The following is a 26265-nucleotide window of genomic DNA, read 5'->3' as shown; positions in this document are numbered from 1 at the left end:
TGTCCTTGCTCAGCAGTTGCAGCGGGATATTCCTTGGTTCAAGGCATCTTGAACCAAGATACCTTTAATTTGTAGTGTGATGAAAGGAATAAGGGTGAAGAGAGGACTGAAACCTAAGTATCAGTCACTTTGGGACATAGATTTAGTGTTTCAATTATTTTAAGATTGGCCTAGTAATAAGTATCTGGGTATAAGAGAGTTGTCCTGAAAGTTAACGACTTTGTTGTGTTTAATATCCTTTATAAGGGTGGTGGATTTGGGGGCTTTGGAAGTGACGAACCGGTATTATCAACCAATGGGAGTTCTGTTTAAGATTTTAAAAAGAACGAAAACCATGTCTACATCTGTTTTTTCTCAAAGTTTAGATGATTAGCCAAAGTTATGTGTAGTTAAATGTATTAGAGAATATGCGTGACTTATATTAGAGAAAAGGAGTGCAGGAGTGAATCAATTACCGATTTTGTATGTTAAACCATATCATGAGGTCACGAATGCCACCATTGTAAGATGGGTGAAGCCTGCTATGAAGGAGGCAGGTATAGATATGTCTAAATTTACAGCGCACTCGTTAAGGGGTGCCATGGAAAGTAAAACCTTTATGATGGGTAAAGCTGGATGACATTATGGAGGCAGCAGAATGGTCTAATGCAGATACGTTTAAAAGCATCTATTTTAGACCAAGAGATCACGTTTCACACTATGCTTTGAGAAACTTTAAATATGCATGATGTTGGCCTTCTGTCTTGCCATAAAATATTGTTTCTTAAAGGTTCACTAAATAAAGAATTACAGTTTTATTAAAGACAAGGAGGCTAGCATTTTCCCATCTCACCATCACAGGTAAGTAGAGGAGAGGTGGGATCGACTTTAATGGAAAGTGTATTGTAAAGAATGAAAATGTTATATTACTGTTTTGGCAGTTTGTGTTTTGTGAATCTTTCAGATCAGTAAAGAGATGACCATACGAGATATCAGAAGAAGAGGATAGGTTGGGGAAAGACAAACAAAAGAGGAAGAATAGGGAACATGGGGAGAATTCTATGGACTTGAGAGTTCAGTTTTACTTTGTGATGCAGTTTGAGTTCTATTGTTGAAACTTAAAACATTTGCTGCTCCGAAGGAAGTAAATACAAATCTATGCATAATGCTGGCCTCCTTGTTTTTAATACAATTGTGATTCTTTATTCTGTAAACCTTTAAGAATCGACATCCTTCTACTACAGCGCTATCTAGGTGGTTGTCCCTTAGGATTGCTAGCAGTGGAGATCTCTGCCTTCTGCTTGATGTAATCACTGATTGATAGAACAAATCCATCCAGATGGAGGCATCCAAATCCTTCAGCTCCAGCAGTTGCTTGTAGAATCTCCCAGACTGCATTACTGTCACCTGTGCTCTTTAATCTCTGCATAGAACCCCTGGGGCCCTGCTCTCTAACAATTATGTTGTCTTAATATGCTGACAGCCGTTAATGCCATTTCAAAGTGCCACTAGTTCACAACAAACATGCCTCAACACCATCTGGACATGGCATGGAATGGCATATGCCTACTATACACTAAGTCATCTTAAAATTATGTTTACCCTCATTAATGTTGCTCCACAACATGTCCTGTTCCAAGAATGCCTCCTTGATTTGTATCTAGGGAGCTTATCTCACTTGCTTAATGACTGCGAAGAATGGCTGAGCTTTTAAGTGGACTTCAACAGGACCATGAAGGGTGCCCAAAACTACTCACGCAGTGCAAGTTCAACTAAGAAACTTCAGCATTATTTTTTGACCGCTGCGGACTTTCACTCTGCTGTTTGAGGCCTTGTCTTTGTGACCCACTCTGCTCCACATGGAGCGCCGCCTTGTCTGAACTAGAGATCAACAGAAGAGAATGTGGAACAAGGAGACAAACCTATTCCAGCTACAGTTCTAGACTCTGGAACTAGCGCCTGCCAAATTTGAGACTAGCCACACCTACCACCGATTTGAGAAAAAGCGAAAGACTCCTTTTCAGTCTTAGATGCCTCTTCGCAACTAACTTGGTTTGATAAGTATTATAACTGTGTATTCTGATGTCAACCTATCCAGAAAATATCACACATTGCAAGCATTCATTAAAACAGTGTTTAGAGAGACCTAAAATGCACTATTTACACTAGCTTCAAATAGACCCTACTACAATATACTTTGTTAACAATACGCAGTCAAAAATCGCTAGGTTGAGTCCGTCTGTAGGCTGGGGAAAAGTGCCATCTCTTCGGAACAGTTACTGCTAATTCTTGGGATTGGTTTTACTTTTTCTTTTTTTGACTGCAAAGTGAGAGCAGGTCATAAAGTGATTATGGGACAATCTTGGTTTGTCGTTTTTTTGCAACGCACAACAAAATGTAAATACCTGTAAATGAACTGTATGCCTTCAGCAATTAGGAAAGCTAAAATAAAGATTAATATTTTTTATATAAATCTGTAGGGTGCAGGAAACAGATTTTAAAAGGATCTTAACAAAGTCGCTTTAATTGGTGATGCACACATGATATTTACAAAAACCCCATTTCTGTACATTATCATTTGAGTGCTGTATGCTATATAGTTTAATCATTAAAGCTGGATGTCTGTGTGTTGTAATCTTCTATTTTCATTATAGAGTTTAGACTCTTGTGTTGCCATGTTCTACATTCTAGTTATGTGCTTATGTTCTCTTCCCTGGCAGTTGCTGTTGGACTGGCCAAGGGGAGAGCCACACTTTTCTTATCTAGGATTTATTATTACAATAAATCTTCCTGCAACTCATACTTCATTTGTACTAGTATTCTTCAATACTACAACACTGTGCAAAGTGAGCGGCCATTTTAATGGAAAATGTTTAGTCTGTAAAGGACAATGCACCATCACACCATGCAGTATTTACAGGCAAAAATCGCTCTCCTCATGTCCATTAAAGGTCAGTAGGATGCGTACATTTGTCAATCTAAAAAGAGATTTGCGGTTCTAAAACGTTTGGGAACCACTGGCCTAGTGCATACACAATAGTAAAGTGCGCATGGATCTCCTTCAGCCTCGAAGTACAGCTCTGTAAGCTGTTCAGACATACGAATGCGAATATAACCAGTGTCAGCGTTTACCATTACACTCTTTTTTTGAGTGAAAAATTGTGGCTTAGTGTGCGGTTAGGTGGTGAAATCGACAACCACTGCTCATATCCTGTGAATACATTTGTGCTAAACTGGTTTGGGTCAGCCTATACCTAAAAGATGTACTGCTTTCTCCCCCACCTCTCCAATAAGGAACGTCTATGGTCCAAATGCAGCCTATTCACGACCTGTATCATTCCATTGAGTTTTGTACTTGATTTTGCAAATCTTAGGCGATCAGATGCCACCAAACTAAATTTGTAATTTCCGAATTACATTTAGAGAACTCTGGTGCTCTGGGAAACTTGTTCCGCCTGATATGAATATTCCTATTGGCTATATTCTAGTGCAGAATTTCTCCCAGGTTCTAAAATGTTTGATCATAATAACCTAAGAGCAGAAGGAATATGTGAAGTTTCTGTTATTTGTTGACCGTGAGAATTGCCTATTTCTGATGGTCTATTCCTGGTGCTTATGTTGTGGTGACTGGAAGACTGTTATGTCAGTAAAAGCTTGAAAGTTAACCTGAGTATGCAGTAAAGGGTCATGTTTTGGCTTTTCGAAAGGCTGGGTGTCTGAAGAAGTTGTCAATATGTCTGTGGTTGGGTTTTTATTATAGAGCAAAATAGTCTTAGGAAGTGTGAGATAGTGGAGTGAGGAAACAGACTGGAAAATGTTTTTGAGTTCCATTATCTGGATCTGCACAGTTTTTTAAAAGATTTTTCTGCTGGGAGCCAGTGAAATTCAGGTGGTTATTAGACTAAATAATCTCTTGAGATTAGATTGGGAAGCAGCCTCCTAGGAGCTTGCGTAGTAAGTGGGTTGACTGGAAGTCCAAGGTGCCATGCATTAGCCTATTCGAGATGGCATGGTGCGTTGGTCATTGCAGCACTCTTAAGTAAAGATGAAGTCCTTTTGTCTGCATTCTAAGAACATACTGTTAACCAGTAGAAATGTATATTTGTACTATCTTGTCAAAGGGTTAATGTGTAGAACGTATACTGGTGTGGTTCCATGTTCTGGATTCTGTATATTCATAAGAGGTAATCGGAATGTTGGAGGTCATTCTTCTGGGAAAGCGGTCTTGCTGTGGATGCCTATCAGTGTTTGGAACAAAGTAAATTTACTACTATCTATGTGTATGGACAATGGTATTCTGAGGACTTCACTACAATATGCTTCTCCTATATCTGTCAAAACCTCTTGAGACGATCTCAATCTCCATATCCTGCAAACTGACAAAAGTTCACAGAGTCCTGGCACGCATCATTCTGAACCCGATCATGGAACCACAGTTAAACAATGCCTTACATGCTAACAAGTCGGAGACATCAACGTGCTGGGTACAGCGTAAGATGCCTCCGCGAGACGCTACATACCACATGGACCACAGAAACTAGCTGCAGGACATGATGGAACACAGTGTTATCCAAAATGTGTCATATTGACCACTTTGTATGGAAAAACATAAAGATATTTGTACAGTGTGAGCCTCATTAGGAAGATATGGAGAGCCCATCCTGATGGAAAACCATTGGCTCCCCTTGCAGAGCCGCTGCATCTTAAAATGTTTTTTGTTTTTTTAAAGCTGCATGATTTACAGAGTCATAAGACCAGCGCCCCAGTTTAGCTAACCACCTCTTCTCTACCCTTGTTTTCCCACATATATAAACGTCGGCCAGCCAACTATAGAATTTCTCACTCATTTACAATATATTTTTTTCAATGTTATTAAATATTTTTCCTCTTGAGTGTAGGTTGCTTTTTTAAACATTGTTGATGCACGATGAATAAAGCTGTACCTTCTCTAAAGATTGTACAACTAATGACACCATTTTCCTTTTCAGGATCTCTCCTTTGTGATTATGAACTGACCCCGTATCAGTACACCTCAGACCAGAGGGCCTCTGAGCTGTGCCCCAAGCTCCCAGTGCCAAAGAGGTAAGGTCGCAGTGCTCACATCTGCTTGTTTGCTGTGTGGACATGAAGTGTTTGTGTAAACGTTTTCTCGCATCATACAACTTGTTTTTGAAGATATGGACCCAGCATTCTGTTTGGTGTAGCTGGGAATTTCCTGGTAGGCACTGAACAGGCAGCCGGTGATTCCAAAAGCAGTATCAGCAAATATCTACCTAGAGTTAGTGCTGTTACTAGGACCATGACCGTACTTCCCTGTTGGGTGGTAGGTAATTTGGGACACAATGTGCCTTGGAAAGTGATTGAGATGGCCCTGCACTGTCACTTGGAATCTTGGTATGTTGCTCTTGTGTCCATGGTGTCACAAGACTTATGGGCACAGAGACAAAAGGATTCCCTCATTTGCTTGGTATCACACACTTGAGAAGCCACAGGAGCAAAATATGTGCTTGTTCGATTCATATTACAGAGGGAGCCATGCAGGTGTCTGTGACGCCTTCTGAAATCATCAAGTACGCGTGTGGTGCTAAAATCTGTGCAAATACCGGTTATGCCGAAGTGGGTACTTTTTGCATCCTCTAACAAGTTCTCCATCTGCGGCAACCACATATCTGCTGCTACAAAGCAAATAATTCTTAAAAAAGAATTACAGACCCTTTCCTTCTGGCTTCCGTATACCTTTTTTAGGTCTCGTGTGTGAACGCAGCGCATGCGCTGCTTCGCTAGCGAGCCTCTATTGTTGCTGCTTTGGTGCTGGAAATGAGACAGAAGATGGCACGTCCGGACAGGAGATGTTCACTCCGTACGCGTGCACATCTCCTGTCCCCGCATCAACACAGTGCGCACATATGGCGTGCTTTCACTTTCCCTCCCTCCCCTTCAAAACATGAACTCAGTACGCGCCCTCCGCACGCTTGTTCCTCACCATGTGTGGTTCCCGCGTCCGACCAGTCCGTAAATCTCTTTTTTAAGAGCACGTTTTAAATAGTCAACAGGGCGAAATGTCTGCAGTCTCTTCTTCCCCATGCAACTAGTGCTTTAAAAACGAAGAGAAGCGGGTTATAAGACGTTGCTAGAGTCTGACACGGTGAAATCTGACCCTTCATCTTCCTTGCTGGAGACACCTGTCTGATCACCTCCAGGTATTAGGGGGCTCCATGGAGACAGAGCGGCCTCTAGTGGCAGCTACAGGTCCTATGTCGGCAGGAAAGAATTCTAGGAGTCTGGGCTCCTTTTCGAGGAAGCTGAGAGAGGAGCACGACTGCCAGAGCGCAGTGACTCTGCTCATCTCACTGCCTGCACTGCCCTAGCCACTGCTTAGACTTCAGCTCGGCCTCAGAGCCTTCACCATGATCATTACTCTCCTTAGCATGCCCCAAATCATTTTGAATTCTGGGAAGGATTTTTCCTCCCTGTGGCAGTTCTATGCATTATCTGCACCGCATCATCACTTCATGCTGTGGAGACACAGCGTGGCTGAAATATGCTACCCTTGTCCACTGTGGTCATACCTCTAAGATGTCTAAATATGGACTCAAGGCGGCCTTGCCCTTACTCGGTTTCAGTTTAATGACACACCTTCAACTGACCCCGTGGCCCCACGGAGCCAGCTTGTTTCTTGGGGTGTTACTTAAAAGAAGCTCAAACATACTCGTTTCTCCTCTTGCATTTCTGTGGCAACGCTTCAATTTATTATTAACAAATTTCACATTTCTAATATACATGAATAAAGGTTATTAAGTGTGTGAATTCGGCAGCTTTTAAAAGGTGCATAAACCCATGAATCACAAAAAGAACACAACAGTTCGTGCAGTCTCAAAATATTTTCAAGAGAAAAGTATTGACAGACAATTTTCAATTTAGCAATTGCTGGTGCAAAAAAAAAACATCTCACAGTAAACCTTTAGAATCTCTTTCAACGCCTCCTACTTCTCCCCAACCTTATGTTCCCACTCCCTTCACCCTGGTCAACCCTTCATCAGCTGTCTCAACTACTCCCAAACGCCTCTGCCCTCTCCACCTTTATAGGCAAGCTTTCTTCCATCCCCCATTCTCTCATTCTCTCTCTCTCCTTCTCTCTCTTTCCCCCCCCCGCCCCACTCTCCTCCTCACCATTGCTGCAGGTCAAGGAAACTGACTTATGATTTCTCATACGTCACAATTTCTGTCGCGTTACTCAATCTCCTTTCACACTGTGCTCTTTTGCACACACTGTGGCCACACTATCTGCTCCTTCCATGGACACACATGCAACTACACCAAAAAATATAGCATTAACCACGGCAGCCAACATAACCCTACAGAAGATGTCATGTACAACTCGAACTTAGACATAGGGCACGTTATAACACTGCACACTGTGCCACTGGAGTCAAGCTAGCCTGGCTGATGGGCGGGGGTGGTGGGTAAAACCCCGAAACCGGTCCCAGAATGCCTGTTTTCCGGTGCAGGGAGGACCTGGCATGGCAGTTTGGGCTGGACTGTTCCCATGAGGCACAGGGTCAAGACTGATTTGCATATGACTGGGTCCAAACTGGTGTGGCAAAGTGAGCTAAAGATCAATGATGGATTCAACCCACATCTGTGATTGGGGGTGAGAAGTTGAAAAGTTTCAGCACTCCGTCCATCATCTTGCTCTGTTTTCTATAACACTGCACACACCACAACCCCTCGCCGCAAGCCATTTCTCCAAACTTCATCTACCAAATAATATGACAAAGAGGTTACTGACTACACCCTCGTATCTCGTAAGATATCTCTGCCACACTGCACATGCTCCCTCACACACAAAACAATCAACCATGAGCTCATTAAACAAACATTTGCCATGCCATAGGTCTCGCATTTACACAAGTCTGAGCTATTGGCATTGTAAATGATAATGCCTTTTCTCCAGTATTACATCTTTCATAGATTCACATGCTTGTATCTTCCCCGTCGTCATGGTGGGAGTCTCACGGTAACAGAATGACCAAGCAGTATCATAGAGAAGAAAAACTGCATAGAAAATCCCCATAGGGGCTGTATTATTTGGTAACCAGACCATTTCTTTGTTTTGGTCCAAAAGCTAGCCAATCAGAATTGCTGCCCTGCCCTCACACTCCCCAGCAGCAGCTTCCTGCCTCAGATTTCCAACCGCCTTCGTGTGAGAAAGGAGTCTCCCTGAGCTCTGCTCAGTTTTCTTCTGTTCCTGTGTGAACTTTTGACCCTTTGGGAATCTAGTTTCCTGCCTTCTACCTTGAGGTATTGTGTGTATTCTTTTTGCTTATGATGGCTGAAAGCTCTAAGAAGAGGCTGTTCAGGCCATGCAGATCCTGTGGGAAGGCCAGACTCTTCTCTGAAGACCCACATGAGGACTGCCTTTATTGCCTCTACCCTAAACACCTGGTGAAGGCCTGTAAGCTTTGTAGAAAATTTTCTGACAAAACTAAGCGTGACAGAGAGGCAAGATTACTGTTATGGCTTCAGAAGAAGAAGGCCACATCAGGCACAGATTCTGAGGAAGAATCTTCTCACTCCACTCCCAAGAAAAGAAAGGCCTCTGTTTCTGTGGAGAAAGTGGAGTCTAAAAGGAGTAAATCTGGAGAAAAATCGACATCATCTCTTCCTATTACTCCTCTGGAGAAGCAGTCAAGTCTTAAAGGACCTGGATCTGCACCTTCTACCAGTTCGATGGTTTCTGCTCCTAAGTCTGTGGTGAAAACTTCGGTTCCGTCGTCTTCAGCTTCTTCTAAGGCTGCGTCGACGACCACGACGTCTACGGCAACGACATCGATGAGTAAGATGTCTCTGTCAGGCCCGTCGACGACGACGACGACTCCGTCGACGACAGGTTCGATGTCACGAATGTCAACGGGGGTCCCGTCGACGAAGATACCGTCGACGAAGATACCGTCGACGAAGGTCCCGTCGACGAAGGTTCCGTCGACGACAGTCCCGTCGACGAAGGGTCCGTCGACGAAGGGTCCGTCGACGAAGGGTCCGTCGACGAAGGTCTCGTCGACGAAGGTCCCGTCGACGAAGGTCACGTCGACGATGGTCCCGTCGACGGTGGTTCCGTCGACGATGGTTCCGTCGACGATGGTTCCGTCGACGATGGTCCCGTCGACGATGATCCCGTCGACGAAAATCTTACTTTCAACGGCTAAAGCTTACAGTTCTCCTCAATCAAAGACCATGATCTCCATACGCTCTTTTCAGTCGACAAGAGGTTCGGCTACCATCAGTAAGTCCGCGGAGTTCACCTCTTGGACAAAGATTTCTCCGTTGCCGCCATCATCGCTGTTGGAACAGGATTCGGAGGGAGAGGAGTCCTCAGGTGCTGCCTACAGCCCCTCTCAGCTTCAGATAAAAAGCCAGGATACGGATGAGGAGGAAACCTTTTCCTTCAAGGACAGGCCACAATCTGCCAGATATGAATCATTCCAGGAATCTGGCGACTATGAAGATGAAGAAGAGCAGCATGAGGACTCACGGGAGGAAGAACGTCAAGAGACAGTTTCTATACCCCTCACCCTTGTGTCTGACCTTAGATTGATGCTAAACGACTACTATCGTCGTTTCCCAGAGGCGAACTCATCGCAACCAGTTACGCACACGCCTCCCTCGCAGACACCTAAACAAGCACCTGCCCCTCAAGATCAAGGAGTTAAATCTCCGCAGGTGGTTACTATTAGGGACGACCTAACGGACTCTGATGACGATGAAGAGCCCGAAGACGGAGAGCTAGTTCATGATGCCTCGGGGAAGGAATGGGACGAGTACGTTTTACCTTCAGCTGCATCACCTGAACCACTCAAATCTACCTCCCCCCCTCAGGATATCGGAGGCTTCCATGATATCATGGAAAGGGCGGCCAAGAGATTCAGTCTGGATGTGGACGTACAAGAAACGGATTGTTTCTTGTACGATTTCAAGGATGATAATAAGAAGTCACTTCGCTCAATACCTATTATCCCGCATTTATGGGAGGAGGGCCTCAAGATTCTAAAAACACCGGCTTCTATAGCGGTTTCGGTTCCACGAATTGAAAAGAAATACAGAGCTCCAGAATCTACGGCAGCCTGCCTCATTGGTCATCCCAGGCCGGAATCGGTTGTGACGCAGGCGGCGCAAAGAAGCTCTAAAAATCCGGTGGCTACTTCACTGGTGCCACCAGACAAGGAAGGGAGGAGAATGGATGGAGCAGGTAAGAGGTTTGCGGTCATGGCAGCCTCTACCATTAAAGCGGCAAATGCGATGGCTTTGCTCGGCCGTTACAACAGGCAGATATGGTCAGATCTGGCTCCCATCTTGTCGGCGCTTCCAGAGGATCGAAAAGAGGAAGCGGCAGCCCTTCTCAAAGAAGGAGCAAAATCAGCAGCTGAGTCTATCGACATCGCCATGGATGTTTCGTCTTTAGGCTTCAGACAAATGGCCGGGGCGGTCTCGCTTCGCAGACAGGGCTGGCTCAAGGCGACTTCTTTTCGACCAGAAGTGCAGGCGAAGATTGTCGATATGCCCTTCGACGGTGAGAACCTGTTTGGGAAACATATCGATGAGGCATTGCAAGGCATAAAGTCAGACACTGATACAGCTAGAGCGCTGGGATCTCTTCAGCAGGGAAGGTTTCAGTCCTTTCGGAAGAGGGGTGCAAGAGGACAATTTAATCAACGATCCTCTTTCCAATCCAACCGATATCAACCGTACAGTCAGCAGGGATATCGTCAGTTTAACACCAACAACCAGTACAGATCCTCTAACTCCTCTTACCAACAACAGTCCAGAGGTAAATCCAACGCCAGGGGGAAAAATCAGCAGTCTAATAGACGTCAATGATTTCAGGCAGGCGCTCCCCACACTGAAGATCCCGGACAACGACCACTATCTGTCTCAATACTACAACAACTGGATATCCATAACATCGGACAAATGGGTCCTGGATGTCATCAGCAGGGGCCACACACTGGAATTTGTGGAGATACCACCGGACCACCCTCCAGTACTCAGGCTCAACCATCATCGCACAGAAATGCAGATGGAAGTTCTCTCGCTTCTGCAAAAGGGAGCCATAGAGGAAGTACCACAGCATCTCAGAGGGAGAGGCTTCTATTCACATTTCTTCCTCATCAAAAAGAAACAGGCCCAGAAATGGAGACAGGTATTGGACCTGAGGGATCTCAATCATTACATAAAAAAGATACCCTTCAGAATGTTGTCGTTGCAAGAGATCTTACTCATGCTAAAGGACAAAGACTACTTAGCGTCTTTGGATCTCATGGATGCGTACTTCCATATTCCCATCCATCGGAAGCACAGGAAGTATTTGAGGTTTGTTGTGGAGAGTCGCCACTTCCAGTTCAAAGTCCTGCCATTCGGACTCAGATCAGCCCCGAGGGTATTCACCAAATGCATGGCCCCGGTGGCGGCCCACTTAAGACTGCAAGGGTATTACATTTACCCATACCTGGACGACTGGCTGGTGACAGGTCCATCTTTCAGGGACGCAGCAGAAGCTCTACAGAGCTGCATCCGGTTGTTTCAGCGATTAGGTCTGAGAACAAACTTGGAGAAGTCCTCGCTGACTCCGGCCCAGGGCATCCAGTTCCTAGGGGCATGGATATGCACCAGAGAGGGAAAAGCCTACCCTTCCAAAGATCGGATGAGAAAGATCAGGGGGCTGACGACTTCTCTTCAAGCAAAAAAGTCCACTTCCGTGAGGATTTACAAGTCCATGTTGGGGATGATGTCATCCTGCATCCCGTTGGTACCAAACTGTCGTCTGAGAATGAGACCTTTGCAGGAACAACTCGACGAGCAGTGGATACAGGCCAGTGGAACCTTCGAGGATCGCATTACCATCACGACCAGTATGAAGGTGGCCATGTCATGGTGGAAGATCCTAAAAAACCTAAACCAGGGACTGAGCTTCATTCATCGGGATCACGACTTCGTGATGACTGTAGGAGAGTAGGGTCTGCAATCCTATGATCACCCAGATTTTTTTGCTTTTGTTTCACTGGTTTACGACTTTCTCTGGCTGTGGGCCTGCCAATCAGACCCACAGCCTGGCTGTTCTCTTTCTAAATTACCTCATGTACCCTAGGTGCATCTACCAATTGGTACTGGGCCACCTTATCAGACCCTGTAACTCAGGGCATAGGTGTACCCAGGGCTGCCAGGGGCTGCAGCACGTAGTGTGCCACCCCTGGCTGGCCTCCTAAATTTGACACAACTGGCTGCATGACAGCTGGGGCAAAGTCGTGTAATCACCCTTTGCTGTAGGTATAGTATACCTATACCTAACCCTAAAATGGACACACAGATTCCTATCAGTCACTCCTATGGCAGGCCTTGACAATCCTGAAGGCAGAGTGCTTGGAATCGTGTGAGATGGTGCTCTGGCATGAGCTGAGCCTGTCTGCAGCTTGCGGAATCAAGTCCTAATAGCTGTTCCATGATATCGCATACCATATACTCTTAAGTGCATTATAATCCTCGCGGTTAAATGCTATCTTTGGTATTGCTTTATCAAAACATGTCGAGTAAGGTGTCATACGAATTGGAATACTAACCCCTCGCCAATTCTGGCGACGGGGTTAGCATTCCACCCTTCTAGAGGGACACGACATGTATGTAACTGTGAACCCCGGTTAAAGTTAACTGAAGCCTCAGCTCCACAAAATGGATGCTGCCACCACAGACACGAGTCTGACCCCCTGCAGCTGGGAGTCCTTCCAGCGAGGGGAGCCTGGACAAAGGGTTTCCTGTCAGGGGCGGTGCTAGCACCGTCCCAGACATGGTTTTGTGTATCCTGGGTAGGCAGGGCTTTACAGGAAGGTGACTGCTGAGTGGCACCCCGGTGCTCACTACGCATAGGCCGGTCTGAACCAGTTCCAGGGGCGCACCAGCCCCTGGCCTGGGGAAGTCCGGCATAGCTGAGGGGTGTAACCACCCCCCACCTAGTCCCACCCATAGGCAGGACCTAGTCACCGGGTCAGCCCCCTTTTTTAGTATAAAGATGGGAGCGGGCCCCCTGTTAAAATTAGATCATCTTTGGAATCAAGATACCACTTTCTTCGAAAGGACTTCACGATTTCTTCTTCAAGATTCTCCCTTGTGGCTAAGGAGTAGTCACCCTGCATCCGCAGGCACCATCCTAAAGAACACTGCGGTCTGCTGCAAGTCCTTCATCACGAATCCGACGACCCAGCTCGACGAGACCCGGCTTCCCTGGCCCCTCTGACCTCTACTCACCTCTACAGCCCAGCTGAGAACCGTGAGTGCGACGAGACCTCAAGGGACCGACGATCGCCAAGACTGCACGACATCTTTACTGCAAGCCCACCGTGTCCTCCACTGGTGAGTGCTTTGGGGTCCGAGAAGCCCCGACCCTGCGCAGCTCCAGCACCCAAGATCAGCCCCCCTGCATCTCCACGATCTGCGTGGGGCCCTTCTGCTGTTTGCTGTGCACCGCGTTGTTTGGCTACTAGCCGGCTGGCTTGTGGCCCTCTGAACGACGCCCAACGACTTCACGACTGCTGGTCTGGTTGCTCCAGGCTGGCCTTTGCTTCCTTCTTCAAGAGAGGCACCCCGGACCCTCCTGGTCCACTCCAGACGCCATTTTAGGTCCACCGCGTGGGCTTGAATTTGCCAAGGCTTTGTTGCCCAATCCTGGGTCCAGCGACGCCGACAGCTTCTATCTTCGTGGGACAGCTCGATCCTCCATCCTGGTCGCCGACAACGCCTCCTGGTCCGTGAGATCTTCGAGTCAAGCGTCACCCACTCACCTAGTCGAGGTGGCTACCATCCGGTGCCCTCCTGGTGCCCACTGACTACTGGCTAGTAGTCTCGAACTTGGTCCCCTCTGCTTTCAGGTGTCATCTATCTTCAAGATCCAGGCTTGGATCCGACTGAACTTTCTTCACTGGTCACCGGCCAGCATCTTTTCTTCCGGCTCCTGGTCCGTCTACGAGGATTCCCGACGTCTTTTCAGACCTATGCAGCTGCAGCCCCTGGGCTAGGTAACTTCGGCATTTCGGTGCCCCAGCATAGCCTCACTATCCAAGGGTCAGAATCTACTTTCGTTTTCTCCCTACCAGGTCGGGTTCGCCCGAGAACACTAACTTTCTAATTCCTAGCTACCATAGACTTTTGTCCCGCATCTCGCGTGAGAGTGCACACACTGCACCCGAGTCCCCTAGGCCTCCTAGACATAATCTAACGATTCCCTAGTCAAGTCCTAGCGATTCCAAAAGCTATTAGTACTGTACTTACCTGCTAGGAATTTCGCATTCCACTTTCAGAGTATATGGTTTTCCGTGCCCCTCGGGCATTTGTATATACTGTGCTAACTTAAGTATTTTTGTAAGAGTTTTTGTTTGTGCTTAGTACCCTGTCCTCATAAAGAGTACAGGGCTGTTGTGATCTTTAAATAAATAACTGTTTATTTTCATAACACTTGTGTGGTGTCCTTTCACTTGGTATTCAAGGGGTATATGTGTGGTAAACAGCTGGCTTAACGCGCCCTCTCGAGTCTTTAGCCTTAGACTGCTCGTATCCACGCTACTAGGATAGCTGGTCTATAAGGTTGACTTACAACCAATCATCAATAAGGGTTGCTGGACTGATACATAGTGTTCACTAGAATAGTGAGCACTGCATATCAGGCCACCTTCTCACATTGGTGAGCAGCGGTTGGGATTTGAGCTTGCTGTTGTTTTACCACACGTATCCTAAGAATATCTTGTTGAAAGATCACATAAGTACTGTTAGGTACACATAACTAAAGCTTAGAATACTCTGAGTTCTACTGAACCAGCTGTTGTAGCTCCTCAAGGCTTAGCACACCTTGGCTGCAACTCTTAGCAAGGGATCAGTAGGTAAACACATAGTGTAGGTAGGTGCATCACTTACACCACACTAGAAACAGTATGTCGGACAAAGGAGGAAACACTGAGGTTCCCCTTGTGTCAGTTGACCCTCCACAGGTCATCCCTTCAAGATATACTGCGCTTAGCTTCCATGAGTTACGACAAGTGTGTACCTCTAGGAAGATTAAGCAGGGGTCTAACCCCACAACTGCCTTTCTGATTGGTCTCTTAGAGACTCATGATGCAAGGAGGGCTGGTAACCCAGACCCTTCTAATTCAGATGGCAACATGCCCTCCTTACAGGGTCCCTTTGATGCCCAGGACCATCCTCTTCAGGAAGCAGATGATGCTGATGATGAGGATGATGATTTGGTATCAGGGGATGAGGCAGAAAAGGAACAGGTAGAAGTCAGCAGACTAACCAGGTCCAACTTAAGCAGACATGAGATGGGCACTAGGGGACCCTTGGGGCCACTCTCAGGTCAGCTTAACATTGGGAATGGACGAGATAGATCTCTATCAAGAGGCTCTATCAGATCCCTTCATACCAATGGCTCTCAACGTTCCTCTCAAAGGGGAATGACATCTCCCCAGAGGAGAATGTATGAAGCTAAGGAAAAGGCAGCCAATCTGAGGATTGAAAGGGAAGAACTTGCCCTGGCCAAAGAGAGGCTTGCCTTTGCTAGAGAGCAACAATTGAGTGGGACAGTCCCCACTGGTGGCAGCATTGTACCTAGCAATAGGGAAAGGAGTTTTGATACAAAACACCTTGGTAAGATAGTGCCCCCCTTTAAACAAGGGGATGACATCCACAAATGGATTACTGCTTTGGAGAGGGCCTGCACTGTGCAAGGTGTTCCCCCAAGTCAGTGGGCAGCTATCTTGTGGCTCTCCTTTGAGGGTAAAGGAAGAGACAAGCTCCTCACCACAAGGGTGGAGGATGCTAATGATTACCAAGTCTTGAAAAATGCACTGGTTGATGGGTTTGGCCTAACCACTGAACAGTACAGGGTGCTGTTCAGGGATACCCAGAAAACTCAGTCTCAAGATTGGGCTGACTTTGTAGATTGTGCCACTAAGGCTTTTGAGGGCTGGTTGCTGGGCAGTAAGGTTACTGATTATAAAGGATTGTACAATTTGATGATGAGAGAGCAAATTTTAAACAATTGTCAGAACCAGTTGTTGCATCAGCATCTTGTTGACTCAGATCTGACCTCTCCCCAAGAATTGGGAAAGAAGGCAGACAGATGGGTTAGAACAAGAGTTAAACAGAACCAGGGCCAGAATCAAGGTGGTCAGAAGAAAGCAGACCAGAAGGGTAAGGATTCGAAAGGGGAACAAAATGACCAGAAGTCTTCGACAGGTCCCCAACAACCCAAAGAGGGTGGGGGTCAGGCTCCCCAAAAGAAGAAAGAAGGCCAATCTAAAAGGTGGTGCCAATACTGCAAAAGTAAAACTCACTGGTTTAGTGAGTGCACCAAGAAAGGAGGAGGGCAGACTCCTGCCACTGCAGCCCCTAAGGCACCTGTGCCCCCTAGTACAGCCAGCAGTGGTAGTGCACCTCCCAAGGGTTTAGTAGGGTTAACCCTGGGTTCTGAGGGGAGTGACAACTTAGTTGGCACCCTCACTCAGGCTGTCCTTGTCAGTACAGGGGATATGGATATGTCCCCTGACATAAGTCCCAATACTTTGGGCAAATACAGACAGACACCTTTTATTAATGGAAAAATGGCTCAGGCCTATAGGGACACTTGTGCCAGTGTCACAATGGTGACACCTAGCTTTGTGGACCCTGGACAGATCATGCCAGGTACAGAATTCCTGGTGACCAATGCAAGCAATGTCACTACCAATCATAGTATGGCAATTGTAGCTTTCTCCTGGGGAGGGGTAACTGGCCAAAAGAAGGTTGTAGTTAGTTCAGACCTCCCAGTGGATTGTTTGTTGGGCAATGATTTGGAGTCATCACAGTGGTCAGAAGTGGAGCAGAGGACTCATCTGGAAATGTTAGGTTTGCCAGCACATGTGTTTGCTGTGACTAGGTCACAGGCCAGAAGATGCCCCACTGAACAGGTGCTGGATCCTGGAACAATGGACCAGACACCTTACAAGAAAAAGAGCAGTAGGGTTAAGGCTGTGCCTTCCCCCTTGCCCCAGGTTGTGGATCAAGTCTCAGAGGAGGCTGACCTGCAGGAATTGAGGGAAACTGAGCCTAGAGAGTTTGAACTTGATCAAGTTGAATTCTTGGGTTCAGGGGGACCCTCAAGGGAAGACCTGGGGAAGGACCAGTTAGGCTGCCCTTCTCTTGAACCCCTCAGACAGCAGGCTGCTGCTGAGGCTGCTGGGAACGCCACAGGTACCCACAAGGTATACTGGGAAGATGGACTCCTGTACACTGAGTCAAGAGACCCCAAGCCTGGCATGACCAGGAGGCTGGTTGTACCCTTGTCTCAGAGAGGTTTCCTACTTACCTTGGCCCATGAGATTCCCTTAGCAGGACACTTAGGCCAGACAAAGACTTGGGACAGGCTTGTCTCACACTTTCACTGGCCTCACATGAATGAGGATACCAAGGAGTTTTGTCGCTCCTGTGTCACTTGCCAAGCCAGTGGTAAGTCAGGTGGCACAACAAAGGCCCCCCTTATACCAATGCCTGTGGTGGGGGTGCCCTTTGAAAGAGTGGGGATTGACATTGTTGGTCCAATGGAACCCCAGACAGCATCAGGGCACAAGTTTATACTGGTGGTAGTGGATCATGCCACCAGGTATCCTGAAGCTATCCCACTTAGGACCACCACAGCCCCTGTGGTGGCAAGGGCCCTAGTTGGAGTGTTCTCCAGAGTGGGCTTCCCTAAGGAGGTTGTCTCTGACAGAGGTGCAAACTTCATGTCAAGCTATTTAACTGCTATGTGGAAGGAGTGTGGTGTCAATTACAAATTCACTACACCCTATCACCCACAATGCAATGGGCTTGTTGAAAGGTTCAACAGGACCCTAAAAGGGATGATTCATGGACTACCTGAAACACTCAGGCGTAGATGGGATGTCCTGATGCCCTGCCTTCTGTTTGCTTACAGAGAGGTCCCACAAAAGGGGGTTGGCTACAGCCCTTTTGAACTTTTGTATGGGCATCCTGTGAGAGGCCCCTTGTGTTTGGTGAAGGAAGGATGGGAGAGACCTCTCAAAAAGCCTGCAACCAACATAATGGACTATGTACTTGGTCTCCGCTCCAGGATGGCTGAGTATATGGAGAAGGCATCAGAAAACCTTAAGGCCAGTCAAGAACTTCAAAAAGCTTGGCATGACCAAAAGGCTGTCCTGACTGTTTATCAGCCTGGACAGAAGGTGTGGGTGCTGGAGCCAGTGGCCCCAGCAGCACTCAAAGACAAATGGTCTGGGCCCCACACAATCCTTGAGCAAAAGGGAGAGGTCACCTACCTGGTGGACCTTGGAACTCCCAGGAGTCCCCATAGGGTACTCCATGTCAACAGGCTCAAAGCATATGTCGACAGGAAGGACATGAGCTTGCTCATGGCCATAGATGAGGGACAGGAGGAAGAGAGTGACCCTCTCCCAGACCTGCTCACTCAGAATCCTGATGATGGGTCAGTAGATGGTGTTGTCTTTTGTGGCAGCCTCTCTGAACATCAGCAGAAAGACTGTAAACAGGTTCTTCAGTCTTTCAGACGTATGTTCTCTCTGACACCCAGTCAGACCAATTGGTGCACCCCTGAGGTTGACACTGGTGACAGCCTGCCAGTCAAGAGTAAAATCTACAGGCAGCCTGATCATGTTAGAGACTGCATAAAAACTGAAGTGCAGAAAATGTTGGAATTGGGAGTCATTGAACCCTCAGATAGCCCTTGGGCTAGTCCAGTAGTTCTAGTGCCAAAGCCTCACACCCAAGATGGTAAGAGAGAGATGAGGTTTTGCGTAGACTACAGGGGTCTCAATGCAGTCACTAAGACTGATGCCCATCCAATACCAAGGGCAGATGAACTTATAGATAGATTGGCTTCTGCCAACTACTTAAGTACATTTGACTTAACAGCTGGGTATTGGCAAATCAGGTTAGCTGAGGATGCCAAGCCCAAAACAGCATTTTCAACCCCTGGTGGGCATTATCAATTTGTGGTAATGCCCTTTGGTCTGAAAAATGCACCTGCCACCTTCCAAAGGTTGGTGAATCAAGTCCTTACTGGGCTGGATGACTTCTGTGCAGCATATCTAGATGATATTGCTGTCTTTAGCTCCACCTGGGAGGATCACCTGGTCCACCTGAGGAAAGTGTTAGAGGCTCTGCAAGCAGCAGGCCTCACTATCAAGGCCACCAAGTGCCAGATAGGGCAGACACAGGTTGTATACCTGGGCCACCTTGTAGGTGGAGGCCAGGTTCAGCCACTGGAGAGCAAAATACAGTCAATCAGGGACTGGGCTCCTCCAACCACCCAGACTCAGGTTCGAGCTTTCTTGGGCCTGACTGGATACTACAGAAAATTTGTCAGGAACTATGGTTCCATTGTGACACCATTAAATGAACTGACAAGTAAAAAAATGCCAAAAAAGGTTCAGTGGACAGCAGGCTGTCAAAAAGCATTCGATGACCTAAAGCAGGCCATGTGCACAGCACCTATCCTTAAGAGTCCAGACTACTCCAAACCATTCATTGTCCAAACAGATGCTTCTGAGTTGGGTGTGGGAGCTGTTCTTTCTCAACTGAATTTTGATGGTCAGGATCAGCCCATTGCTTTTATAAGCAGAAGGCTGACCCCCAGAGAGAAGAATTGGTCAGCTATTGAGAGGGAGGCCTTTGCTGTGGTTTGGGCCCTGAAGAAGCTGAGGCCATACTTGTTTGGCACTCACTTCAAGATTCAGACCGACCATAAGCCCCTCTTGTGGCTAAATCAGATGAAGGGTGAAAACCCCAAACTGCTTAGGTGGTCCATTTCCCTACAGGGGATGGACTTTACAGTGGAACATAGACCTGGTACTGATCATGGCAATGCCGATGGGCTCTCCAGATATTTCCACTTAGAACAAGAAGACTCACCTGGTCAAGGTTAGCTTATTGTCCCAAAGTTTGGGGGGGGGTCATGTAGGAGAGTAGGGTCTGCAATCCTATGATCACCCAGATTTTTTTGCTTTTGTTTCACTGGTTTACGACTTTCTCTGGCTGTGGGCCTGCCAATCAGACCCACAGCCTGGCTGTTCTCTTTCTAAATTACCTCATGTACCCTAGGTGCATCTACCAATTGGTACTGGGCCACCTTATCAGACCCTGTAACTCAGGGCATAGGTGTACCCAGGGCTGCCAGGGGCTGCAGCACGTAGTGTGCCACCCCTGGCTGGCCTCCTAAATTTGACACAACTGGCTGCATGACAGCTGGGGCAAAGTCGTGTAATCACCCTTTGCTGTAGGTATAGTATACCTATACCTAACCCTAAAATGGACACACAGATTCCTATCAGTCACTCCTATGGCAGGCCTTGACAATCCTGAAGGCAGAGTGCTTGGAATCGTGTGAGATGGTGCTCTGGCATGAGCTGAGCCTGTCTGCAGCTTGCGGAATCAAGTCCTAATAGCTGTTCCATGATATCGCATACCATATACTCTTAAGTGCATTATAATCCTCGCGGTTAAATGCTATCTTTGGTATTGCTTTATCAAAACATGTCGAGTAAGGTGTCATACGAATTGGAATACTAACCCCTCGCCAATTCTGGCGACGGGGTTAGCATTCCACCCTTCTAGAGGGACACGACATGTATGTAACTGTGAACCCCGGTTAAAGTTAACTGAAGCCTCAGCTCCACAAAATGGATGCTGCCACCACAGACACGAGTCTGACCCCCTGCAGCTGGGAGTCCTTCCAGCGAGGGGAGCCTGGACAAAGGGTTTCCTGTCAGGGGCGGTGCTAGCACCGTCCCAGACATGGTTTTGTGTATCCTGGGTAGGCAGGGCTTTACAGGAAGGTGACTGCTGAGTGGCACCCCGGTGCTCACTACGCATAGGCCGGTCTGAACCAGTTCCAGGGGCGCACCAGCCCCTGGCCTGGGGAAGTCCGGCATAGCTGAGGGGTGTAACCACCCCCCACCTAGTCCCACCCATAGGCAGGACCTAGTCACCGGGTCAGCCCCCTTTTTTAGTATAAAGATGGGAGCGGGCCCCCTGTTAAAATTAGATCATCTTTGGAATCAAGATACCACTTTCTTCGAAAGGACTTCACGATTTCTTCTTCAAGATTCTCCCTTGTGGCTAAGGAGTAGTCACCCTGCATCCGCAGGCACCATCCTAAAGAACACTGCGGTCTGCTGCAAGTCCTTCATCACGAATCCGACGACCCAGCTCGACGAGACCCGGCTTCCCTGGCCCCTCTGACCTCTACTCACCTCTACAGCCCAGCTGAGAACCGTGAGTGCGACGAGACCTCAAGGGACCGACGATCGCCAAGACTGCACGACATCTTTACTGCAAGCCCACCGTGTCCTCCACTGGTGAGTGCTTTGGGGTCCGAGAAGCCCCGACCCTGCGCAGCTCCAGCACCCAAGATCAGCCCCCCTGCATCTCCACGATCTGCGTGGGGCCCTTCTGCTGTTTGCTGTGCACCGCGTTGTTTGGCTACTAGCCGGCTGGCTTGTGGCCCTCTGAACGACGCCCAACGACTTCACGACTGCTGGTCTGGTTGCTCCAGGCTGGCCTTTGCTTCCTTCTTCAAGAGAGGCACCCCGGACCCTCCTGGTCCACTCCAGACGCCATTTTAGGTCCACCGCGTGGGCTTGAATTTGCCAAGGCTTTGTTGCCCAATCCTGGGTCCAGCGACGCCGACAGCTTCTATCTTCGTGGGACAGCTCGATCCTCCATCCTGGTCGCCGACAACGCCTCCTGGTCCGTGAGATCTTCGAGTCAAGCGTCACCCACTCACCTAGTCGAGGTGGCTACCATCCGGTGCCCTCCTGGTGCCCACTGACTACTGGCTAGTAGTCTCGAACTTGGTCCCCTCTGCTTTCAGGTGTCATCTATCTTCAAGATCCAGGCTTGGATCCGACTGAACTTTCTTCACTGGTCACCGGCCAGCATCTTTTCTTCCGGCTCCTGGTCCGTCTACGAGGATTCCCGACGTCTTTTCAGACCTATGCAGCTGCAGCCCCTGGGCTAGGTAACTTCGGCATTTCGGTGCCCCAGCATAGCCTCACTATCCAAGGGTCAGAATCTACTTTCGTTTTCTCCCTACCAGGTCGGGTTCGCCCGAGAACACTAACTTTCTAATTCCTAGCTACCATAGACTTTTGTCCCGCATCTCGCGTGAGAGTGCACACACTGCACCCGAGTCCCCTAGGCCTCCTAGACATAATCTAACGATTCCCTAGTCAAGTCCTAGCGATTCCAAAAGCTATTAGTACTGTACTTACCTGCTAGGAATTTCGCATTCCACTTTCAGAGTATATGGTTTTCCGTGCCCCTCGGGCATTTGTATATACTGTGCTAACTTAAGTATTTTTGTAAGAGTTTTTGTTTGTGCTTAGTACCCTGTCCTCATAAAGAGTACAGGGCTGTTGTGATCTTTAAATAAATAACTGTTTATTTTCATAACACTTGTGTGGTGTCCTTTCACTTGGTATTCAAGGGGTATATGTGTGGTAAACAGCTGGCTTAACGCGCCCTCTCGAGTCTTTAGCCTTAGACTGCTCGTATCCACGCTACTAGGATAGCTGGTCTATAAGGTTGACTTACAACCAATCATCAATAAGGGTTGCTGGACTGATACATAGTGTTCACTAGAATAGTGAGCACTGCATATCAGGCCACCTTCTCACATTGGTGAGCAGCGGTTGGGATTTGAGCTTGCTGTTGTTTTACCACACGTATCCTAAGAATATCTTGTTGAAAGATCACATAAGTACTGTTAGGTACACATAACTAAAGCTTAGAATACTCTGAGTTCTACTGAACCAGCTGTTGTAGCTCCTCAAGGCTTAGCACACCTTGGCTGCAACTCTTAGCAAGGGATCAGTAGGTAAACACATAGTGTAGGTAGGTGCATCACTTACACCACACTAGAAACAGTATGTCGGACAAAGGAGGAAACACTGAGGTTCCCCTTGTGTCAGTTGACCCTCCACAGGTCATCCCTTCAAGATATACTGCGCTTAGCTTCCATGAGTTACGACAAGTGTGTACCTCTAGGAAGATTAAGCAGGGGTCTAACCCCACAACTGCCTTTCTGATTGGTCTCTTAGAGACTCATGCCTCATTGGTCATCCCAGGCCGGAATCGGTTGTGACGCAGGCGGCGCAAAGAAGCTCTAAAAATCCGGTGGCTACTTCACTGGTGCCACCAGACAAGGAAGGGAGGAGAATGGATGGAGCAGGTAAGAGGTTTGCGGTCATGGCAGCCTCTACCATTAAAGCGGCAAATGCGATGGCTTTGCTCGGCCGTTACAACAGGCAGATATGGTCAGATCTGGCTCCCATCTTGTCGGCGCTTCCAGAGGATCGAAAAGAGGAAGCGGCAGCCCTTCTCAAAGAAGGAGCAAAATCAGCAGCTGAGTCTATCGACATCGCCATGGATGTTTCGTCTTTAGGCTTCAGACAAATGGCCGGGGCGGTCTCGCTTCGCAGACAGGGCTGGCTCAAGGCGACTTCTTTTCGACCAGAAGTGCAGGCGAAGATTGTCGATATGCCCTTCGACGGTGAGAACCTGTTTGGGAAACATATCGATGAGGCATTGCAAGGCATAAAGTCAGACACTGATACAGCTAGAGCGCTGGGATCTCTTCAGCAGGGAAGGTTTCAGTCCTTTCGGAAGAGGGGTGCAAGAGGACAATTTAATCAACGATCCTCTTTCCAATCCAACCGATATCAACCGTACAGTCAGCAGGGATATCGTCAGTTTAACACCAACAACCAGTACAGATCCTCTAACTCCTCTTACCAACAACAGTCCAGAGGTAAATCCAACGCCAGGGGGAAAAATCAGCAGTCTAATAGACGTCAATGATTTCAGGCAGGCGCTCCCCACACTGAAGATCCCGGACAACGACCACTATCTGTCTCAATACTACAACAACTGGATATCCATAACATCGGACAAATGGGTCCTGGATGTCATCAGCAGGGGCCACACACTGGAATTTGTGGAGATACCACCGGACCACCCTCCAGTACTCAGGCTCAACCATCATCGCACAGAAATGCAGATGGAAGTTCTCTCGCTTCTGCAAAAGGGAGCCATAGAGGAAGTACCACAGCATCTCAGAGGGAGAGGCTTCTATTCACATTTCTTCCTCATCAAAAAGAAACAGGCCCAGAAATGGAGACAGGTATTGGACCTGAGGGATCTCAATCATTACATAAAAAAGATACCCTTCAGAATGTTGTCGTTGCAAGAGATCTTACTCATGCTAAAGGACAAAGACTACTTAGCGTCTTTGGATCTCATGGATGCGTACTTCCATATTCCCATCCATCGGAAGCACAGGAAGTATTTGAGGTTTGTTGTGGAGAGTCGCCACTTCCAGTTCAAAGTCCTGCCATTCGGACTCAGATCAGCCCCGAGGGTATTCACCAAATGCATGGCCCCGGTGGCGGCCCACTTAAGACTGCAAGGGTATTACATTTACCCATACCTGGACGACTGGCTGGTGACAGGTCCATCTTTCAGGGACGCAGCAGAAGCTCTACAGAGCTGCATCCGGTTGTTTCAGCGATTAGGTCTGAGAACAAACTTGGAGAAGTCCTCGCTGACTCCGGCCCAGGGCATCCAGTTCCTAGGGGCATGGATATGCACCAGAGAGGGAAAAGCCTACCCTTCCAAAGATCGGATGAGAAAGATCAGGGGGCTGACGACTTCTCTTCAAGCAAAAAAGTCCACTTCCGTGAGGATTTACAAGTCCATGTTGGGGATGATGTCATCCTGCATCCCGTTGGTACCAAACTGTCGTCTGAGAATGAGACCTTTGCAGGAACAACTCGACGAGCAGTGGATACAGGCCAGTGGAACCTTCGAGGATCGCATTACCATCACGACCAGTATGAAGGTGGCCATGTCATGGTGGAAGATCCTAAAAAACCTAAACCAGGGACTGAGCTTCATTCATCGGGATCACGACTTCGTGATGACGACGGACGCTTCGCTGAAAGGATGGGGCGCGCATCTTCAAGAGCTGGAAATTCAGGGCCTTTGGTCAGATTGGGAAGCTCAGCTTCACATAAACATGTTGGAGCTCAAGGCAGTCTTCCTAGGGCTTCAAGCATTCCTACCCAGAATACGTCAGTCGTCAGTACTTATCCAAACAGACAGCACCACGACCATGTTTTACCTGCTGAAACAGGGCGGAACGAGATCCAAGCAGCTGTCGACACTGGCGCAAAGGATCTGGAAATGGCTCATAACCAACGAAATCTCAATCCAAGTCCAGCATATACAGGGAGTCCTCAACACTCGGGCGGACGCCCTGAGCCGCACTCCCAATGCGACACACGAGTGGGAACTTCACGACACTCAGATTCGCATTCTGTTCCGAAGGTGGGGCACTCCCACATTAGATTTGTTCGCGACTCAAAGCAATTCAAAGTGCACTCACTTTGCGTCAAGGTACCGTCAACAGGGATCCATGGGAAATGCATTCCTCATGGACTGGACAGGAAGGTTTGCATACGCGTTCCCTCCGTTCCCGTTAATTCCGCGCATCCTGCGCAAGATGAGACTGGAACCGTGCCGGATCATAATGATTGCACCAGCCTGGCCAAGACAGGCGTGGTTTTCAGACCTCCTTCAATTGTCGAGGGGCGTCAAGATCCAGCTCCCGACATTTCAAGACCTCATCTCCATGGAGAAAGGGCAGATCCTGCATCCGGATCTACACTCTCTAAAGTTGTCCGCATGGAACCTCACGAGCGTGAATTTCAGAATCTAGATATTTCGCAAGAATGCAGGCATATTCTCTCTCAAGCGAGAGCTGTATCCACAAACAAAACATATACAGCTAAATGGACCCGTTTCTGCCACTGGTGCAACAGACAAAACTTGCATCCCTTTGAGGTTCAGCCTGAAGGTATCCTGCCTTACCTGCTTTTACTATCAAAGTCAGGCCTTTCGCATGCTTCAGTCAAAGTGCACTTAGCAGCGATATCACGATTCAGGCGAAAGCCAAACGAACCATCTCTCTGGTCATCCAGAGTAATAAAGGAATTTATCAAAGGACTCTTTAGAGTCTTCCCACCCATCCAACGACCACCTGTACAGTGGCATCTCAATACAGTGCTATCACAGCTTATGAGGCCACCCTTTGAACCCATACATAAGACAGACTTGCAGTTCCTGTCATGGAAGACAGCCCTCCTTCTCGCCTTAACATCTGCAAGGAGGGTTAGCGAA

General features: G+C 47.8%; 1 protein-coding gene across 3 annotated transcripts in view; it reads left to right on the top strand.

Annotated features, from left to right (window-relative positions):
• SLC44A1 (solute carrier family 44 member 1) overlaps positions 1–26265 on the top strand; it is a 576430-nt gene that overhangs the window by 411061 nt on the left and 139104 nt on the right. For all 3 annotated transcript variants that reach the window (XM_086962088.1, XM_086962089.1, XM_086962087.1), the window contains exon 5: positions 4968–5061. In XM_086962088.1, coding sequence (XP_086818214.1) covers positions 4968–5061 — 94 coding nt within the window. The remainder of the gene's footprint in view (positions 1–4967; positions 5062–26265) is intronic.

The sequence above is a fragment of the Lissotriton vulgaris genome, chromosome 3_1, assembly GCF_964263255.1.
Source record: "Lissotriton vulgaris chromosome 3_1, aLisVul1.2, whole genome shotgun sequence".
Classification (NCBI taxonomy): domain Eukaryota; kingdom Metazoa; phylum Chordata; class Amphibia; order Caudata; family Salamandridae; genus Lissotriton; species Lissotriton vulgaris.
Note: the sequence above shows the minus strand (reverse complement) of the source record. Positions and strands in the feature narration are given on the sequence as shown.